The 21,871-nt window shown below is 31.8% G+C and overlaps 2 protein-coding genes across 6 annotated transcripts in view; both read right to left on the bottom strand.

Annotated features, from left to right (window-relative positions):
- The window catches only part of LOC131843526 (carboxypeptidase D), a 35,796-nt gene extending 31,148 nt beyond the window's left edge, over positions 1-4,648 (bottom strand). For both annotated transcript variants that reach the window (XM_059192191.1, XM_059192192.1), the window contains exon 1: positions 3,965-4,648. In XM_059192191.1, coding sequence (XP_059048174.1) covers positions 3,965-4,411 — 447 coding nt within the window. In that variant the 5' untranslated portion in view covers positions 4,412-4,648. The remainder of the gene's footprint in view (positions 1-3,964) is intronic.
- A 5,126-nt stretch (positions 4,649-9,774) lies between these two features.
- Positions 9,775-21,871, bottom strand: part of LOC131843537 (rhomboid-related protein 2) — a 33,599-nt gene continuing 21,502 nt past the window's right edge. Inside the window, exons 3-7 of one of the 4 annotated variants that reach the window (XM_059192203.1) lie at positions 20,981-21,022; positions 12,538-12,778; positions 11,722-11,935; positions 10,271-10,421; positions 9,775-10,116 (exon numbers count right to left, since the gene is read on the bottom strand). In XM_059192203.1, the coding sequence (XP_059048186.1) occupies positions 9,971-10,116; positions 10,271-10,421; positions 11,722-11,935; positions 12,538-12,778; positions 20,981-21,022 (794 nt within the window). In that variant the 3' untranslated portion in view covers positions 9,775-9,970. The remainder of the gene's footprint in view (positions 10,117-10,270; positions 10,422-11,721; positions 11,936-12,537; positions 12,779-20,980; positions 21,023-21,871) is intronic. The other 3 variants (XM_059192204.1, XM_059192205.1, XM_059192206.1) reach the window with 3 other exon arrangements.

Below are 21,871 nucleotides of genomic sequence, written 5' to 3'. Positions count from 1 at the left end.
CTTATGCTTATAAAATTTGTGTGGTGTGACCCAATGATTAAAGAGTAATCGTCTATCGTGGTATGGACATGTAATGCGTATGAAGATAATATTTTAAGGAAGACCGAAAAAGAGATGGATGGACTGAAAGAAGAAAAGTGAAAGATGATATGGTAAGAAAGGGAGTAAATAACGAGATGACTGCGATCAGGGATGAATGGAAGAGAAAAACATAATACGCCGACAGCAGATGATATGATATAATATTATGTACCTACATAGACAGTGTTTAACCATCATAATTTTATTGATAGAAATTAACAATTCGTTTCACTCAATGAATAGAAATTCCAATCAAGAAATGTTTCACGCACGCATATTATTTTATAGAAAGCACTTGAAGTTTAATTATTCGATTGAAATGATATTGCTGCTTTGATATATGAGAAATTCAATTTAGATTAAAAAGTAACTATCTTTAAGCTGTTTTTTAATCCCGGAGACTAAATTGGCAAGCATAAATGTCGTGTCAAGTGTATAGGCGACGATTGCAGCTTTATATAAGACTAGCTGTTCCCGCGACTTCGTCCGCATGGAATTAAACTTTATTTTTCTAAAATAAAATATTTTTTCTAAAATAAAGGTGTTAAGGCCCGGTTAATAATATAAATAAAGCTATAATTGAGTTAATTCAGGACTCGCTTTATTGTATTATTGTCACATTGGAGTCTATACTTATATGAGAGCCTCGGTGGTTTAGCGGTTTAAGACATCGCCTTCCGATGGTAGCGGGTTCGATTCCTCGCACGGTTCAAACATCTGTATTCATGAGTAATACTATATGTACATACAACAAAAAATATGTACTAGTTGACCCACGCAACTTCGTCTGCATCACAATTACTTGTTTATCATTATATTTCGCACAATATTCATAATATCCTTTTAAATTACAGCCTATGTGTTATTCTGATGTATAAGCGATATTATTGTAAAGTTTCATCAGAATCCGTTCAGTAGTTTTTACGTGAAAGAGTTACAAACATCCATCGATACACACAAACTTTCACGTTTATAATAGTAGTACCATTTATATCAGTTGCCTAATATCAATCAAATTCAAAATGGAGTCGTGGAAACAAACATAACAAAAATTAATAATGATAATATATCATGTAATGAAAAAGTGACAAACATCCATACATCCATAGTCACATACTTTCGCGTTTATAATAGTAGTAACATTTATATCAATTGTCTAATAACAATCAGATTCAAAATGGAGTCGTGGAGACCAACATATAAACAAATCATGTAAACTTGTATAGGAAATAATATATACGAAAACTAGAAAGTTACACTTGACCGACCTTCAATTATATAACTCAATACAAGAATTACTGTATGCGCATATAGAACAGTAAACAATTACTATGTCTGTTTGTTTGGCACCACATGAAAATGTGTTTATACTTCTTTTAAAATTCATCTTTTATACAGTACTATTGTTCAAACATTTTCGAAAAATTCGTCCCAATGTCAAATTTTCAAGACTTCAAAGAGATTCAGATGGTTTTATGTTCACTAACAAATTACAATGGGGCAGGGAATTGTTAGTAATGTAATGTGCACTAATAACATAACTGCTAGCAATGTACAAGTACTATGACAGGTTGACTTGCAGGCGGTATCCACTTGTGGTAAATTGCCATTTGCCAAGTTGGGCTAACTGACCTGACTTTATGCTCAGGTTATTAATCTTCACTGGTACCCGTCCAGCGTAAAGCGGTAGTACAGGCGGGTGCTAATTCCATTATCATCCATAGAAAAATATTGCAATGTTCACATAATCACAAAAAAAAAAAAGGTGTTTTTAATATCACCAATACTTAACAATTCAATTTACACACTTTCTTGATTTTAAAGACTTTATTTACTACTATTTTAGATCTTATTAATTTTGTCTGGATAGTAAGTTTCATAGTAAGTACTTTTGACTCAATCACAATGCAGATGGACTGAGTTATTTTTTTATGATAATGGAACGGAGCTCTTGCCTGCACTGACTGTGTATGCGGGCAGGGCACCATGATAAGATGAGGATGAGGTCATGTCAGTTAACATATCACGTCAAATTCACTAGCAATTGATCACAAATATTTCCAGTAGGAATCGCTTGGAGCTTCATGTGACATGGTACTTTGTTAGCTAAGGGTACATCAGTCGACATTACTAACAATCCATCATCCTTAGGGCTGGGATATTGGACCCCCTATAAAGTGAGAGAAGGGGATTGTTAATAATGTGGATTGATAACCCTTTTTAATACCCTAATTGCTAATAATGTACCAGGTTGACCTCCACATTGAATTTAACATGATGGTTTCCAGAGGGAACCCCTCTGGAAACCATCATGTTAAATTCCTGGTGAATTTATTTTGATGGACTAATTGACCTAACTTCATAGTCATCTTATCATCCTCCACTGGTGCCCCCCCAGCATATACAGTTAGCGGAAGCAATGGCACCAATCCATTATCAACCCTAAAAAAGTGGTTGAGTGTATTAATCAACTGACAGGTAGTTCAGAATATTAAGCTTGTGATCTCACTTCATAACTGTCTTGCAAACTAGTTTGATTTTTTAATTTGTTAACTCCCAACTTGAGTCAGAGAAAGAAAAAAAGAATACTTCTTTCTGCTTAACCTAAGCTAAGCGTATTCATTCTTCCCTAAGGGAATGGTTCTACATGATGGATTTTCCTGATGTGAAAAAAAAAAGGCTAAGCTTATTAAGTATTATTTCATATTATATATTTATTTATATGTATAGATTCCTCCAATGTATACTTTTTTAGTACCAACTATCTAATAAAGAAATTAAAGAGTGAAAATAAAAAGGAAATTTGCTCATATATTTCTAATTTTATGTGGAATATTTTGCATTGCATATTGAGTTGCAGTTTTTGCTTCCTTCATCAGTGACAAAACAAAACTAGGTGTAAGAATGTCCTACCTGAATTAATATTTTTACATGTATACTTCCATTACAGATTCCACAATTTGTTATGGGATAAACCTGTTAAACTTCATACACTTCATCAACTATGTTATTTTATTAATAGTAAAGTAATGTGACTATTATTTAAGGTCCTAACTTTTATTCCGATTGACACAAAATATTGACATGCTGAATTTGAAAAATCTTATTTCTCACATAGGAACTGGCATCTTTTTTATTGTTAATTATGTGAGGCTATGTCAAAATTAACTAAGTCCATAGTATGCAGTATCTCTTGGAGGGCCAGTGAATGAACTATTGTACATCAATTGAAATTTAAATCATGCCCACAGGTGTACAAGCAATGCCCAGGTAAACATGTTGTGTGCCCACCTGTGAGCATGTGGTGAGTGATCCACCAGTGGTGAGTGATCCACCAGTGGTGATGTGGCATGTGGTGTTCAACATGTTAAATGTTGATTTGTTTCTGACTGACTCTTCGATGATAGAGACATTAATAAAAACCAACAATTATTGTGAGATACAGTAGTAGGCTCATTGGATTTGTATATAACAAAATGTAGAAATGTCATGTGTTGCATTCATCATAAGCTATACATTTGATAATATCTCTGCCTACCTCAATCAAAAATTTTTTTTTATTAATTTATTTATATTTAAATTCATTGGTTCCGATTCGATACAGAGGAATCTGGTATAAGGTGGAAATGTATATTACATTAACATCTGTTAACTTCAATGATTGAATTCTCGCATGAAATGAGGGTAGTTTAAAAAATGTGGGGCCACAACTACATATTTAGATTCCTAATGAAATAGTATGCAATTATGCTATACATATAACAATTTCAATGAAATGTAATAATCATAATGTTACAAACACTTAAATAAACACCTATTACTATCAGTAGGTTTTGTCTCTGAACATTATACATAGAAAAATACTTCAAATTATTCAACCTACCTTACTTTCAGCAAATCCATCAGGATTCAAAGACGGCATTAAATGTATATCCGTAGTATTTACGAGTCTAGTCACTCTTTCATCTTTCCCATAGTTGCCGAGAAGATACTGGGTTAAGTAAATCACCAACTGCCTTCCTAAAGACTCATCACCATGCATATTTGCTACATACTTGAACGCCGGGCGCCCTGGGTGCACGTTCTTAACATCCTGAGTGATTTCCAGTACCAGCAACTGCCTGCCAGCCACTGACTCACCGATTGAATAACTCTTAGCGAGATCCGGATAATTTTGCGCTATACCATCCAACAATGCATTTAGTTCTTTATAACTAGTATACTTTGGCTTCACTAAGAATGGCTCGTCTTCTTCTATAGAGCGTGGCATACATCCACTAATAAATAATGTCAATATTACGAAAGTGCACGCGTACTGTAGAGAACCCATTTTAACGAGTTGCTTTTGTACACTGCCCGCGGCGACTATTACTTCCCAGTTTCAGGGTTATTTATTGTAAACACGTTTTATCACTGTAAACATTGTAAGTAAACTATACGTTAGAGTCTGTTTTATAAGCACTGTGAAATAAAATTTTCCTATTTGATTGTTGGCTGGTTTATTTTTTTATGTACGTACGTAGGTAAAGGAAAATGTTATTCAAGCGAAAAGTGACACATAGCAATAACAAATTGACGTATGAGATTCACAGATTAGACAGATTGGTTGATATGACTGATGTCTGTAAATGACAGAAAGAGTGATTTACCAATGTTGCCAGCTTCTAAAATTTGTTATTTTTCTCGTTCCATTTCTTAAATCTCGTGTTTAATACTATGAGAGATATTTTGTAACTCTTACCATTATTTACTTACATACCCATACCTAGAGACTATATCCGTTTATTTATATACTATGCTAAGTGAAACACTTTACAGGTAAAAGGGGTGTTATAGTTACTATACTAGCTGTACCTGCGACTTCGTCCGCGTGGAATTTAACTTTATTTTTCTAAAATAAAAGTAGCCTACGTTACTCCTTACTTTATCAGTTACCTGCCACCATTTCAGAGATTAGCCGGAACAAACAGACAGATAGACAAAAATTGTAAAAAATGTTATTTTGATGTATGTACCGTATTTATAAAACGGTTATTACAATATTACAAACAGACACTCAAATTTTATTTATATGAGATATGTATAGATGTAAGCTGTAGTGACGAACTATAGATAGATATATAGAACACATTGGTAGATGTGATATGTAATTATTTTATTTCACCATGTAAGAGATCAGTTGCTTGCGTGCTTCTAATAATTAATAGCTTATTTCTAATCGAAATACAGTAATAAAACAATGTATACAAAATAATAGGTTTTTATTTAAGCTCATTCTATAATTCATATGATTATGCGATAACATTTAACATAACAGAAGAACTTAATCTAGAGCCTAGACTTCAAATAATTTAGAAAGGTACACATCTGTAGAAAAACAACAATATTGATATAAATTTACCCACCACATAAAATTATATTCATATAAGAACATAGATTAATAACTTAATATTATCTGAAATGAACACATGTGTTGCCTGTGTAAATATTACAAGGCACTTTTATGTTTTTGGTATACAGATTTACACAAAATTGAAAATCGTAGTCGTTTTTAATTCTGCCGTCTATATTTTAATCAATATTATATATGTATGTCAGGATTATTGACTAAAATATCTTTGCATATGCAATATTTTTCTAAATATTTGTGAATGTGTTTAAATTTTAGTGAAAATTCTTCACTAAAAACTTTACAAATAACTTAGAAGGAGGTTAAAATATATTATGTATTTCAACAGGAAATACATAATTATATAAGCTAGTATAGGTCAGGATATTACACTATTCTTTCAGGCGACTCTTTAAATAAAAAGCTATACATCACACATTATAGGCTCAATTCTTAATGTTCAATATTTCTAAAATAAGAGAACACTTATATCTTATGTTTAGGTTTGTCTGAGCAAACTCAACTTTATCTTCAGTACAGAAGAGTTTTTTTTATATAACTATAAAATGCATTACAATACATTACTTTCTTTTCATATCGTATTACAAGTAATTCATTGTTTATCGGTTTTTATGTAAAAATGATTCTAATTAATAAATCATTACATTTATGTAAAGTATTCCTAAACGATATTTTTTAAAATACTTCCAACAATATATGTATCAATAAACAATTAAAGAAAAAGAACTGCAATAATATAGATTTCATTATTAACAATTTAAATACAAATTCTATTTATTAATGTATATTTAGACAATGACAAGTCAATGGCAAAACAAAATTTTCAGGCACAACTTATATTTGGTTAGGATTTAATTGAATGTGTTTTATTTCTTCTATATCATCTAAATACATCAAAGATAAATATTATGCTAGAGTAAAATAAAACTAATTAAATAATACAATAAAAACCCATAGATTATTTGTTTATATTCAAGTCGAATGTATTTTATAATCATTATTACAAATTAATAATTATAACAAGGTACTCTGTAGAAAACTGAAAACCTCGTTGTTCAAAATGAACAGTGATAGTGTTAAAATTATACGAAATTATATATGCGGGTATACATATATACATATTTTCATAGGTATTGTAACATATAGTAAACTCTGCATATAGTATACACAATACAACATATAAATAACAGTGTATATACATTGCACATATTTCTGCACTATATCTGTCTTTACGCCGGAACCTGTTACAATATGAACATTATACCTAAAACAATATTCTTTTCAAATTTTCTTCTGCACAGTTACGATTTTAAAGATATTTGTGGAATGAATATATATAAGTAATACACTTTTTGTACAAACAGTTCTCAATCTTGTAGAGTTTCTCTCTATGAGTAATCTCATATTACAACGAAGTTAATCTATTAAATTAACTAACTTTTAATAGTTACTAGCTACTTGCTCCGGCTTCGCCTAGCTGTACATGTATTATATATATAAACCTTCTAGAATCAATATCTATTAAATAATACGTTGCGTAGCTTTAAAGATTTAAGCATACATAGGGACGGACAGACAGCGACCGCGACTTTGTTTTAAACTATGTAATTATTAAAATATAAACAAATAACCTATAAATCTTTTTACTTTAAGATTACATAAAACAACATACAGGAAAGCGAACGAGACAATTATCACAGAAGAATTTACTACACCACTAACAACAAACAAGTAGGTGGAAAAATGTAAAAAATAAACCAAATTACATTAAATATTTGGTTAATCCTATGGCTTAAGAGTTACTCAGGCGAACCTTATTACGGAGAATACAATATCAGTCTGTTAGCCAGATATGCTAACATAATAAAACCTTATCAAAAATGTACATCTATAATATTCAGAGCCATACGTATTAAGTCCCGTAAAACATCTTGGACATTCAACACAAGGTTGTAATTGCATAGTAACGTAAATTCATTCATAAATAATAACTGCATTAAGAGATAAATTAAAAAAAAAACTAATTAACACAGCGTCTACTTCATAGTCATAGACTAAGCAGAGCTTGTACAGGTACTAGACCACTGATAGAATTACTTGACTATAAAAAAAGGCAAAAGATAGTCTTGTACGATCGAATCCGTGACCATAGGTAGTAAAATGGTATCTTAAATTCTGAAGCCACAAAAATGATATAAATGATGATAAAGTAAAGCCAGTAATGACTTCTATGTTTAAAGCACACGAGGGTCATTGTCTATGGTTCTGTTCATATTTATATGTATGATGAAATACGAATGACTCTGAAAATATTAACAATTATAGAATTTGTGCTTTACAGAATATATCAATCCTCCAATAATAAACTGCATTAACACTTTCTTTTCATTTTAAGATATTAGGGGAATTTGGGAAACGGATTTTTAATCCAAAAGGTTAGCTATAAAAATTATTTATGCATTTTATTATTAAAGTGAATATAATCTAATAATTAAAATGGGTATGGAGGATGTTATTATGGTTATATGAAATTTGTATATGACTTCATTGAGCTCTCAGACATTAAATAAGAATTGATTTTATCAATTATATAAAATGGACCCTATATATCGTTTTAAACATTACCTTAATACATTTAAATTGTTTCTTCATACAAGGCACACAATAATTCTATTATATTATAAAAATCTTACACATATATAGGCACTAATGGTACTCTATAGACGAAGTTCTATGGCATCACTTCATAGTATTTGTTTTAAACTAGTGGCCAGTCATGACTTCAAGGGTATAGAAATATATAAAATATAACCCATCTCCATCTGGAATAATGCACCTTTTAATTGATGATAGTATTTCAAATGGATGCATTGGTTCCGGAGATTGCCCTCCACATACAAACTCAAAAATAAACACTCTATTCAGCGTAACATACTTGTTATGTTTAATTAAAAACGTATATAACCTATTTAATAAAAATGCAAATTGTTATATCCAAATTAACTCTAGAGCTGTATAATATAATGTTCCAATAGTTTCATAATTGAAAACTGATTGCAATTGCAGCTTTTACAATTATGTATGGAGTATCTGACAGTTCCAGTTTCGCGGCAATATAAATCTTAAAGATTGGAAATACTTTAATCAAATTCGTCTTCATTTTAAAATATATTTCAATTGCAGTGATAACTAGTTATTAATGTAATTTTAAGATCTGTAATTGGCACTGTATTTGCAATAAATGTTTTTTTTTCTACCGTAGAAAGAGTAATTTTTAACTATGGTAAGAAAACGCATCCAGCTAACGACGAATGGAAAAACTACTAGAATAAAACACTCTTATTAAAATAAAAGTTTACGATGGGATTGTCATTGTTCACATCGACACAATAATTATAATACGCAGACACCGTTCCTCGATTAACTTTATGGACGGTTTACTTAATGTTTAATTGGAATTATAAGAATAAAACATAAAACCTTAAAAATAGTTGCCAGTTGAAATACATAGTAATGCGTCTATTATACTATCCGTGTATGTGCTATTGACCATTCAATATTTTAAGAGAGTATATAAATTTATTGATGTCATGTATGCTATTAAAATACCCATATTGTCTTCATCTTAACATATCAAAAATATCTGTACAAAGGTCGACCTCCATAAGGTTCTGTATAGAAACCATCCTATATTTTTATTGTAAATTCACCACTCTGGTGGATGACCTTGACAGTATATGGAAATTATTCTTATTCACATCCAATATTTGTGTCAGCTTATATTATTAGAGACCAAGAATAAATTTTGATACAAGCATTTCTAGATTCTTTTCAAATTTTTCAATTGAATTTGTCAATGTTTTCGACTTCCAGTCCAGATGAGTGTGGACTCATCTTGCAAGTATCACTTCCGGTTGAAGTATAACCAATTGTCGCGAAAGATGACAAAATAGTTCATTCGTAATTTAAGAGCTTAGCTGTTGTCGGTGGAGCTCTCGCCACCTTCCACGATCTTCTATCAATCTTTTTATTTGTTGATACGACACGACTCCAACTTTTTCCTTAACCTGTTTTATATAGCCGTGTCTCGGTCTTCCCCTTCCTCTATTTCCATTTATTTTTCCTTCTATAACATTAATAAGTTCGTCGTGTCGTAACAAGTGCTCCAACATGTTTCCCCCGATTATTCTCAATAATATTTATGATCTATTCTTATTTAAAAAAATAGTAAGTTCTTTAAATTCCTGTACACATACAATTACTAACTCTTTCACATATAACTGTATGAATGAGATACCGTGCAGAAACGAACATAGTTTTAAAAAATAATCTGACCTTCCATCTTAAATCACGTGACATTTGAACAAAACGTTTCACAATCGTATCCATATTCCTAACTGTCATTAACTATTTATAACTATAATAAATAATACATAAATATGCGTTGTTCAAGCGTCCTATAGCCTACAAAATATCGCATTAAGGAAACCTCGAGGTCCAGAAGATGTTGGCGAGGATGCCCGCAATCATCAGCGAGACATACAGCACCACCGCTGCCCACCATAACCGTTTCTCCCATTTCCTCTTCTCCAGGTTACGAAGCACTCCAATGCCTACTAACAGACCTGGAAATATAAGAAACAAAAATCAATGTTTGGCCTCTCTTTCATACTGCTATACCTATTAACCCTTCAAAATAAAAACGTCAAAATTAGGTGAGCCACAACTTTTGTTCACCTTCCGATAAAGAAAAATGGTGAATGGTGTTTTTACACTTACCAGCTACTGCGCCAGCCAAATGAGCAACGTAACCAATATTCTGGTTCATATTCCTCCAGTACCGGTCGTAGACGGCGGTGCCGACGTCCACGCCGGCCAGAAGAAGGAACACCAGGAGCTGAACCACGGCGAACTCCATCTCTTTCCAGTTCTGGAATTGTGAGGAACAAGCATTGAGTAACCTCGCTTGTAACTCGCAGACAGAGAATAGTCTGCACCTTCCTAGGGGGTGATTGGGTTCCAGGGTCATTGTAAGGAACAAGTGTTGAGAGACCAGGCTCGTAACTTGCAAGGGGGTGATTGGGTTCCACAGAGAGACAGAACTTGAAATAGACACTAGCACCTCTGCACAAGCTTGAGAGACCAGGCTCCTAGGGGATGATTGGGTTCCAGGGTCATTGTAAGGAACAAGCGTTGAGAGACCAGGCTCGTAACTTGCAAATAGACACTAGTCCGCACCTTGCTAGGGGATGATTGGGTGCCCGGGGCGATTCCCTTTGCCACACCAAACGACTCCTGTGTACCGGGACTTAAGTCTTCTGGGCAGGTGTAATAGATAATTTTAATCTAACATAAGAACTGATGCCATATATAGGATTTTTATAAATTTATTTATAACTAGCTGTTCCCGCGACTTCGTCCGCGTGGAATTTTATTTGATTTTTCTAAAATAAAGGAATTTTGCTAAAATAAAAGTAGCCTAAGTTACTCCTTAGTACATCTGCTACCTGCCAAAAAAGTCCCGTCAAAATCGGTACAGCCATTTCAGAGATTAGCCGGAACAACAGACAGACAGACAAAAATTATAAAAAAAATATTTTTGTATATGTACCGTATTTATATTCATATGCATATAGTAAGTTAGGGATAATTACATTTAATTGGAGTATTTACAGCATTTATAACTTACTAGCTACTCGACCCGGCTTCGCCTGGGTCTACATGTATTTTACATATAAACCTCCCTCTTGAATCACTGTATCTATTAAAAAAACAGTTCAAAATCCGCTGCGTAGTTTTAAAGATTTAAGCATACATAGGGACGGACAGACAGCGACAGCGACTCTATTTTATACAATGTAATGCCTAACTTAAAAACTAGTGCCATAATTGGCTTTTTTTTTTATGATATTGTTTTTTTATGACTCGCTTTATTAATCAATCAATAAATGGAGTCGGATACTTATTATTTCATGGCCTTACTTCTGATGACCGCAGGTTCGATTCCTCGCACGATGAAAATCTTTACAATCATTAGTATAAATGTTTATATTATTATGGGTATTTTCTATGTATATTATGTATATATTTACAAAAAAACTAATTAATAAAAAAAATTATATTACTATCAGTTATTTAATACCACAAAATCTGCTTACAAGCTAAGCATAATACATACAATGCGTTGTGTGAATTGTGTATGACTATTATTATTATTATTCAATAGTTACCATAATGATAGTAGCTATATGCGCCGCAATCAATGCATACACCCCGCCTGATGCACCCGCCAAATACACGTGGGGATCTGTGAGACTGGTCGCCAGGGAGCCTGCCGCTACCCCCGCCAAATACACCAGTGTCACGCGCCACCATCGGTGCACCATCTCGAGAGGGACCCCGAGGAACAGTTGCACCAGCAAATTGACTAGTAGATGTACCACTCTGGAATGTAACGACATGTTGATTTATATACGACGGCCTCTATGGTCTAGCGGTTTAGCACACATTACTTCCGATGTTCGCGAGTTCGATTCCTCGCACGGCACACACATTTGTGTTCATGAGTATGGTTGTTTGTATCAGTCCGGGTGTTGTGTATGTATTTACAAAAAAGAAATCATAAATCAATATATATAGTAATAAATCTAAGTATTTATTTCAGTTGTCTATAGTACTCAACACAAGATCTGTTTACCGTGGGGCTATGGCGCTGTATTAATTGTCCAGGGTTATTATTTATTTATTTAATTATCTAATACTAGCTGACCCGCGCAATTTCTTCTGCATTACACTTATCATTATATTTCGCTTAATATACATAATATCCTGTTTAAATTACAGCCTATCTGGTTGCCTATTCCGATGTATAAGCTATAATACTTTCAAGTTTCATCAAAATCCGTTCAGCAGTTTTTGCATGAAATAGTAACAAATGTCCATCCATACTCTCAGCTATAGTGTTTATAATATTACTAAGATTTAGGGAAATATTTATAAGGTATTAAAAAATAAATCGCTATTCATCTATAAAAAAAAACACTCACCCAACATGCACCAACATGTAGGTCAGGAACCGCCATGCTTGATGTCTCTTGTGTGGATTGTATATGAAGATCTGTGCTATTGGTCCGTTGGCGTCAGTCTTGCCCTTGGAGGCGTCGTAGCAGAACAGCGCGATCTCCACAATGGATATGAAGATCATGCAGACAGCTGGTGGCCAGCAGGTGTACTGCTCCTCGTATGTGCCGTCTGTGTATGTGAAGATGGTCGTGCTACGGGGTTGGGCTGATATGACAACACAATAGGCGAAAAGGCAGGGAACGGGGAAGGTAAATTTTTTTTTATTTATTTTTGTGTTTGCAGTACAGTGTTGTTATATTTATTAGTGATTGATTAATATTTAATTAATTAGTGTTTAATTTTAATTTATTATTTTTATAAAAACAATATTATTATCAATAATGTTTGTGGCAAATTTTACATTAGAGAGCGATTTTGTTGGATAATATTGTGATTTTTTATTTTATTATATAATCATGGGATTATTATAACATCATAGTAATATTTTGTGAATTTATTCATTACAATTAAATATAATAATAAACACAAACAGTTTGTACGTTGGAAATGAACATTTCACAAAAATAAGAGTTGCACATTTTTTTTTGTTATCAATTCGGCAAACATGTTCATATATTATAAATAATGCGAACACGATTATAATTATGAAAATATATCAATTCATCAATACAGGATTGGACAAGGCAATTTTTTTTTTTATAGAATGTTATAAATAGCCACAGGTCAGAAATAGATCACGCGGTATAAGAGTGGCACGACAATGACAACGGGTACAGGACACAATTACCAATTACGGGGTCATTTCCAAATCAAAAATTCAAGATAATTGAACGATAGGGACCGATTTGAGTAAATAGGTAATACATCATGTAGGAATAAGGAATTTGGACAAACACAAAACAAGAATAGGAAGAGACGAGAAGAAAAAAGTCATTAGTCATATGCATGCAAATATAAATACTATGTTAGGATTTACGAAAGCATTTTCAAGGAAACCATTGCAATATTCTAAAATAGTCTACGAAGAAGAGAAAGAAGTTTTAGAAAAAGAAGTAGACTTGGAAAAAAATGCGTATTTTATCCGAATAAATAACGATAATTTGTGATTACTTTTCACACTAAATTTACTTAGGCAATCTGAAAGGGTGTATACCTTAGTGCCTTAAATGCTAAACAAATTACAATATTGTAATGAGGCATTATTGTAATATTTTGGATGAGGTACATTATCCCGTACATACGTGTTATATCCAACTGAATGCAGGATATACGAGTATATCGTGTGTGCTACATCATACTGTGATAAAACAATTCTTACACTAAATAACGTAATAACGGTTCAAAAAAGACAAATTTTGGATAATAGGTTTTATAATGAAAGCATGAGAATCGATTTTCCAAAATTTATACCTTTTGAGTTAAGTGCCATTACGTTTTATCAATATGCATAACCTATATAACGCAAGCAAACTATTTTAGAGGATTGCTATGATTTTCCTTGAAACCTGTATTTTTTGCATCTGTAGGAATAATTTTCAAAATTAATACTTATTATTTTTATTTTAAGTTGCCTTAACTCCAATGAAACCGATTTTATACGGTTAATTAAGTTTTTTTAGAAAGAAGGACATTAAGGAAAAACTCAATTACAGGCGGGTAAAACCGGTTTATCAAATAATCATTTTCAAAAACATTGTTTTATTATAAACAATACAAGATGTAGAATGCAATGTATTATTAATTTATTTGTTTGTTATATTATATTCTTATTATACAATTGTTATAGCGAACTAGTCATGAGTATATATCATTTACTAGTATTATTACATATATACATAATCTATATTGGTTCATTTAAATTTTATATATATATAAATTTATATCCTCTTATGCATATAGATAATGCAGTAATCTTAGCAACAGTTAATCGAAGATATTTTTTGTTATCATCTTTAAAACGATATGTAATTTAATTTATCTAGAAATTTCATTAAAATGAATACACTGATTATGCATTTATACGTATTATATATATGCAGAAATAGATAGTAGTCAACCAATTACTATATGACCTTATATTATTCAAGCACGTATATTATTAACCACAACCTTGAACCTGCCACCTTGGATTTAACAAACGATCCATGCACATACATCATAGGGACAATCAGATTATAATCAATAGACAATTAGACTAAATGAACTTGCGTTGAAACAACACGAAACACAAATGTTGGATAACAAAATAACGATTACGAGATGACCCCTAAGATGAGATAAAGTTAAACATACCCAAGTATTCGACGACCTTCTTTTTGTATCTTGAAAGTTTATAACATATTTGCATACACTCAGTCTTATCCGCCAATTTAAAAAAAACACTAGTCCATTTATGTGTTCTGGATAACATCGTTTTTTATCCAAAGAGGTCGTCAATATTTGAAGGCAATTAAAAACACATTTAGAAATCATTATTGGTTTGTCTATGCTGTAACATTTTTCTGATGGATTCTACATTCCAAATAATAGAAACAATTTTGTATCTACACATCTATATCATTTATATATTGTAGAAAATAATAATATAAATAAATACGCGTATCAAGGTTGATTTACACACGGTGAACGTGCGTCCAGCACTGGTCATTATTAGACTATGGGAAACCTCTCTGCGAGTTTTGAGATCCTCGCAGACCTGCAGCGGGAGAATGTGTTTGTTACGTCATATATGTATGATTCAATGTAGGATGCGTTTATAGACGAATTACAGAGCAGTTAATGCAACGGAAGAGGTTGTATAATGTTTCTGAACACAATATATCGGTTGGGCACTGAGTACTAGAACTACTTATGTTCTCACAGTAACAATATGAGAATGTCATATAACTGTGCGGACACTTGTAATATTTCTGTCCACACTTGAGACCCTTCCATTAGTTTACGTCTCCACATTATATAAATTTACTTCAGTGTAAAGTTACTCTACGTCCCGACTCTGCGTCGAATGAACGCGTTACAAAGTCATGCAGCACATTAACTAATAAACTTAGTAACGTCCAATAAATAGTACAATTATTCTACCTGTCTACTCACTATCTAAGTACTGCAATAAACAAATATATTGCGACACCTCATCACATCATATATAACGCTACAGTGGTGAAGTGATAACCGTCGCACTATATAACTATTAGTGATATTAATAATCTAATAATATCTCTGGACAATTCACACAGCGCCATCTAGTCCCAAGGTAAGTAGAGTCTATGCTATATGTACTAAACAACTGATACTAAATCATGTAATAACCATCCTAGTTAGACATAAACAAATCGAAATGGTGCCTGTCAAAATGAATAGAGCAAATTTACAGTGGTGAGTAACAATTACATCTTGAACTCAATAAGCTACAGATTATATGTATTAGTTGCAACAGTCACGTCAATTATCTGTAGTGTGGTGCCTATAGATGACAGGGAAAACAATATGAATACAAAAAACTTGACTTGTATGTGACTAAGAATCAACCGGACTCTGATATGGTAATCAGGGCCTATTTCAATAGGCATAGGGTTTATTTTAAACATGCTTTAATCACACTGTTTGTACTATATGAAACAGTTATGTGTGCTTGTGTACGTTCACCATCACCAAACGTCCGCCGAATAGGTTCGTGCTCATCTGGCTAATCATAAAGCTGCAGGAAGCTGTATAGGCCAGCTGCGGCCGACAGCATTACAGTAGTCCGAAAAGAAAGAATTCATATTATATATTCTATCTATCTATCTAAGTAACATCTAAAACATTTTAAGATCGCTGTTACCCACATGTGACATGATCCGTTTGCGTGTACTTTGATGCACCAACAATGGTATTATTCGCATTGACTTGTGTTAACACATCTTGGATAAGAATGCATCTGTTAAATTCGATGCTGCTTTTATTGATCTCTAGGAAATAAATAAATATTTGGCATTATAAATAATAACTATTCATACAACAGCAACTAGTACCAAGCTCAGCGGAGCTTGTGTTATGAGTACTAAACAACTGATACAAATATTTTAATACATTTTGTTGTAGTTACATACATAATACAACACACCCATACTGATAAACAGATTGTAGGACGCCGCTTTACTTCCTCGATGGTCGCGGGTTCGATTCATCGCACAGTACAAAAATGACTATGATTTTATTTTTAACTAGCTGTACTCGCCACTTCGTCCGCGTGTAATTTAATTTTATTTTTCTAAAATAAAAGTAGCCTATGTTATTACTTATTACATCAGCTATCTGTCAATAAAAGTCCCGTCAAAATCGGTCCAGCCGTTTCATAGATTTACCGGGACAAACAGACAGACAGACAAACGTTGTAAAAAATGTTATTTTGGTGTATGTACCGTATTTATATTCATACGCATGTAGTAAAAAATATATATGTAGTAATAATATTATTTCAATATTACAAACGGACACTCCAATTTTATTTATATGTATAGAGTGGGCGTTACCTACATATGTATATCATGTATGTATTAATTTACAAAAAAAATATGTATATATTTATATCAGTTACCTAGTACCAATAACACAAGCTCTGCTTATCTTGGGACTAGATGGCGCTGCGAGAATTGTAGTGAGTTATTATTATTATACATATATTCGTATTTTACCCACCAACCACCGATTGATCTTTTTTTCTCTTTTTTCTCACTCACCGATTTTTTTTTCGATTCTCACCGAGCCTTATATAATATTATATCCATGAACTATACGGTCATACTGACACCCACGAAACAGCTCAACAACACAAGAAAGCTAACCTTTCTTTAATATCGCTACTAAAAACAGGGGTGATTGATAGAAGGGTGAAAATTATATATATATTATAATAATAACTAAATATATATATTATACATTACATGGATATGTATAACTTCCACACTCATTCATTCACTCATTTCCTATTTGTTTGATTTTGTTTTATCGCAATCCAATAAAATGTGTGCGAGTTAAATGAAACATTTAATATTACAACACATAAATGTAAATCAGATTGTAACGCCGTTGGTAACTAATAAATAAATAAATAAAAAACAAATGGGATGGACTATGCTTATCACTTAGGTATATATAGAATAGCTTACGTCTTATTCTCAGACCTACTGAATAACAAAATTTCATACGAATCGATCGACTTATTTCGGGAGAGTGTTACTAACACTGTGACACGAGAATTTTATATATTAGGAGTGATAGACAGCGTGAAAATTACAAACGTATCAGTGATAGTAATCAAGGTTAAATAAATAGATTAGATAATAAAATACAAGATAATACAAATAATACATTAATATAATTCCAAACAAACTATACCATTACCTAAGTAGCTATTACTTAAACATCTATATGTAGATTACCCAAATACAAATTGTTTATGGTATTCATGTCCATAGGCGACAATTGGGCTTGGCGATTATTACATTCGGTCGTAAAAAAAATAAAAATACAGCTCTCGAGACTTGTTAGTCTTTGCTTTCAGATATACCATAAATATTAAAAAAAACATCTCTTGACGTATTAGATCAGTGTGTGGTCTAGTATCAATTTGAGAAAAGCTTGTACTATATACTAGACTAGTAGTACTCGCGACTTCGTCCGCGTGGAATTTAACTTTATTTTTCTAAAACAAAAGTAGTAAGTTACTCCTTATTACATCAGCTACCTGCCAAAAGAAGTCCCATCAAAAACGGTCCAACCATTTCAGAGATTAGCCGGAACAAACAGACAGACAGACAAATATTGTAAAAAATGTCATTTTGGTGTATATACAGTATTTATATTCATATGAATGTAGTAAAAAAACGTTTATTTCAATATTACAAACAGACACTCCAATTTTATTTATATGTATAGATAAATAATTCTACATTCACGTCAGTATCGTTATGTAGGCACTAAAATATTTAAAAATTTTTTTGTAATTATATACGCATAGAAAAACAATCACACCAATGCAATCAACGCAGTTCGTTCTTAATAAAAACATTTACATTCATATAAATGTTTCACGAACTTGCGACTATAAAAAAGTAAGACAGTATGCTAATGTAATTTTTGTATTTTTGTTATTATTATTTATATTTTTCTATGTGTAATCTGTGTCTATAATTAATTTCATTAACTTTAAGAATAATATATTACTAAAAAAATCTTAATTAAATGAATACTCTTTAAGGGCATTGAAGTTTATGAATTTTACTTTCAGGGCGATACAAAATAATCATAAAAACTTAAACATACTCCATATGTTTTATATTTTGTGACACTGCAATAAAGAAATAAAATATTAAAACCGAAAATGCTAAACCGTTCCACCATTGATATCATCAAAATAAAAAAAAACATTTATCTATGTTAATTAGTTATATACATTTGTATCTATCGCGTGATAACAATCGCTAACAAATAATTTATTATAAATACCAAGGAATAAACATAACAATGTATTAGTTCTGTGTATAACAAAGAAACAAACAATAACAATATTAAACAAAGAATTTCGAAAAACGGCCATGTGGGGTATTCAGAACATAGTCACGTAGTAGTGGATAACAAAGCAACTATTTTTATTGCATAAACATCTTTTTCTTTTATTTTACTATTGATAGACTGCCGCGGTGGCCCTAGATGGTAGTGGGTTCAATCTTACACAACCATTACACTTGTACGGTTCATTCATACATAATTTAAGAGCTGTGGTTGGTGGAGCTCCCGCCTCCTTCCACGATCTTCTATCAGTCATTTTAGCTGTTGATACGACACGACTCCAACTTTTTCTTTAACTTGCTTGATATAGCTATGTCTTGGACTTCCCCTTCCTCTCTTTCCATCTATTTTTCCTTCAATAATGTTGTTAATTAGTTGGTCGTGTCGTATCAAGTGCTCTAACATTTTTCTCCGTATGGTTATTTTAATATAAAAAAAATCTTAGCATATTCAGAGTTCGTTCATAGTATTCGGTATTATTTGTAGCAGTAAAATAGCCTCGGTGGTCTAACGGTTTAACACAGTGCTTTAGTTTTGATGGTCGCGTTTCGATTCCTCGCTGAGTACAAACATTTGTATTCATGAATATGATTGTTTGTATCAATCTGGGTGTTTTCTATATATATATATATATATTAAAAAAAAAAAATTCAGTATTATATCAGTTGTCTACCTACTCATAACACAAGCTCTGCTTACCTTGGAAGTAGATGGCGTTGTGTTAATTGTCCAGGATTATTTATTTATTATTATTTTTTTAGTGAATTGTCCTGGGGGTATTATTATTAAACTACAGCATAATTCAAATAGGGTTCGTTGTAAAGACCTAAACAAAGCTGATATTCATGATATCTACCTGACGGTAGAGAAAAACAACGCGCAAGTGACACACCTGGCATTTCAGGCGTCCATAGGCTACGGTAATCGTTTACCATCGTGGTATAAAATATATAAACAAAACTCGACTTGCATAAGTGATTTTCATTTGCCGTGTAATTTTGATGTAGATCTATAACCAATTTAATATTTATTTATATTACTTTACAAACTATTTTCGTGTGTCATCAGAGACAAAGTTTCATCAAAATTAGCTCTATAGGATGAGTACAGAAGTACTGTTCATACAAATGATCATCAAAACCTAAACTACAGGTGAGTATAGAAGTACTGAATCACAAAACAAACAGGCAAGGATGTACTCATACCTGATCGAGTCGATAAATCATACCTAAATATTGATTAGAAATGTTGAGTAACACAAGATGGTATTAATGAAAGAATCAATAATGATCCAATGTTCTTTAGTAAATTAATGTCAGATGATGAATCTCATGAAACAGCGAACGAGATGCGTACACAGTGAAGCGAATGCAGTAGGTCAACTTAAAATAAACTACACATAATGGTCCAATAAATTTGGTCTCTAATATTCAGTACGCTGACCTAAGTCATTAGATTATAATAAATAAATATTAATTTAATGATAATTCATAAATAAATTGATATAACATTATAATTAAATTAGTACTGATGAGTTAAATTATTTATCGAAAAACAAAGTTAATAAACATAATACAGTTTATATTTCGACTGTTCTCGTCGAAATTTTTGATGGCTTTTATATACATATATTTTTAATATATGTATGTAAGGACTTCAGGACATATACATAAATAATTTAATAGGATATAGTCACTACACCCTTCGCTTATCAAAGTAATATAGACCTTTACGTTTCATTACGGCAATTTATAATGACTTGACCTACTGTAAACTTTTACACTGTGTCGAAGAAGCGAATCGAAATGAGACAAGCTGGATGACACATATATAGTAAAAAAAAAGATAAACTACCGCTATCCCGCGTCGGCACCGGTCGGAACCCTGTCCACGTGTCTAGAGGTGAAAATTAGTGGTTGTGTTAATATTATTACATATACAAAGTTCATTAATACTATACAAAAGAACAAAATACAGTGCTTATTAAAAAATAATATATATATTTACAACTGAAGCTTGTAGCATACGCATATAGCAAAGGATATTATATCTTTACTTTATTACCAACAGTTACCCAAGACCATGTTTGAACAAACTTTCATCATCTAATTCACTGCGTCCCAGATATTGTTTTGAGATAACAATATATACGAAATATAGTGTATATACATATATTTATAAAAAAAATTGTCAAAAGAATATCAGGGACGGGGTAAAATAGAGGTAATAAATGTATACTATATCTTTCCGTACTAATATTATATATGCCGAGTGTTTCTCTGTCTGTTACTTTGTCACGACTAAATGTATCTTATTAAAATTTGTCATGAAGATATGTAATGATTTAGATTATCTCTTATGTGAAAAACAAGACGAGGGACTTAAATAGGGGATGAAAGACAGACAAAACCTTGGGTAATAACTAGTTGTAAAGTAAACGTACAAGATTTGCTATAATTAATCTAAATCAAAAGCAAATAAACATTCTAATACTAAGTGAAACTTATTTACAAATATTTACAATACTAATAATTCACACAAAGCAAATATTTATAAAATATACAAAGTTATTATAATTGAAGCACTAAAATATCAATTCATTAACATGCGAGATTAGGATAGGAAAGAATAAATATTTTACTTATAGATAAGACAGTCAGAGGTATTGTTAACTATCAACATTTTAGTGAATGTAACACTTGACATAGTTGAAAATATGTTTCATCTATTATTATATATAATTAT

The sequence above is a fragment of the Achroia grisella genome, unplaced genomic scaffold, assembly GCF_030625045.1.
Source record: "Achroia grisella isolate CSIRO2021 unplaced genomic scaffold, CSIRO_AGI_Agris_v1 utg319, whole genome shotgun sequence".
Lineage (NCBI taxonomy): Eukaryota > Metazoa > Arthropoda > Insecta > Lepidoptera > Pyralidae > Achroia > Achroia grisella.
The sequence above is the reverse complement of the archived record's forward strand: the minus strand, read 5'-3'. Positions and strand labels throughout refer to the sequence as shown.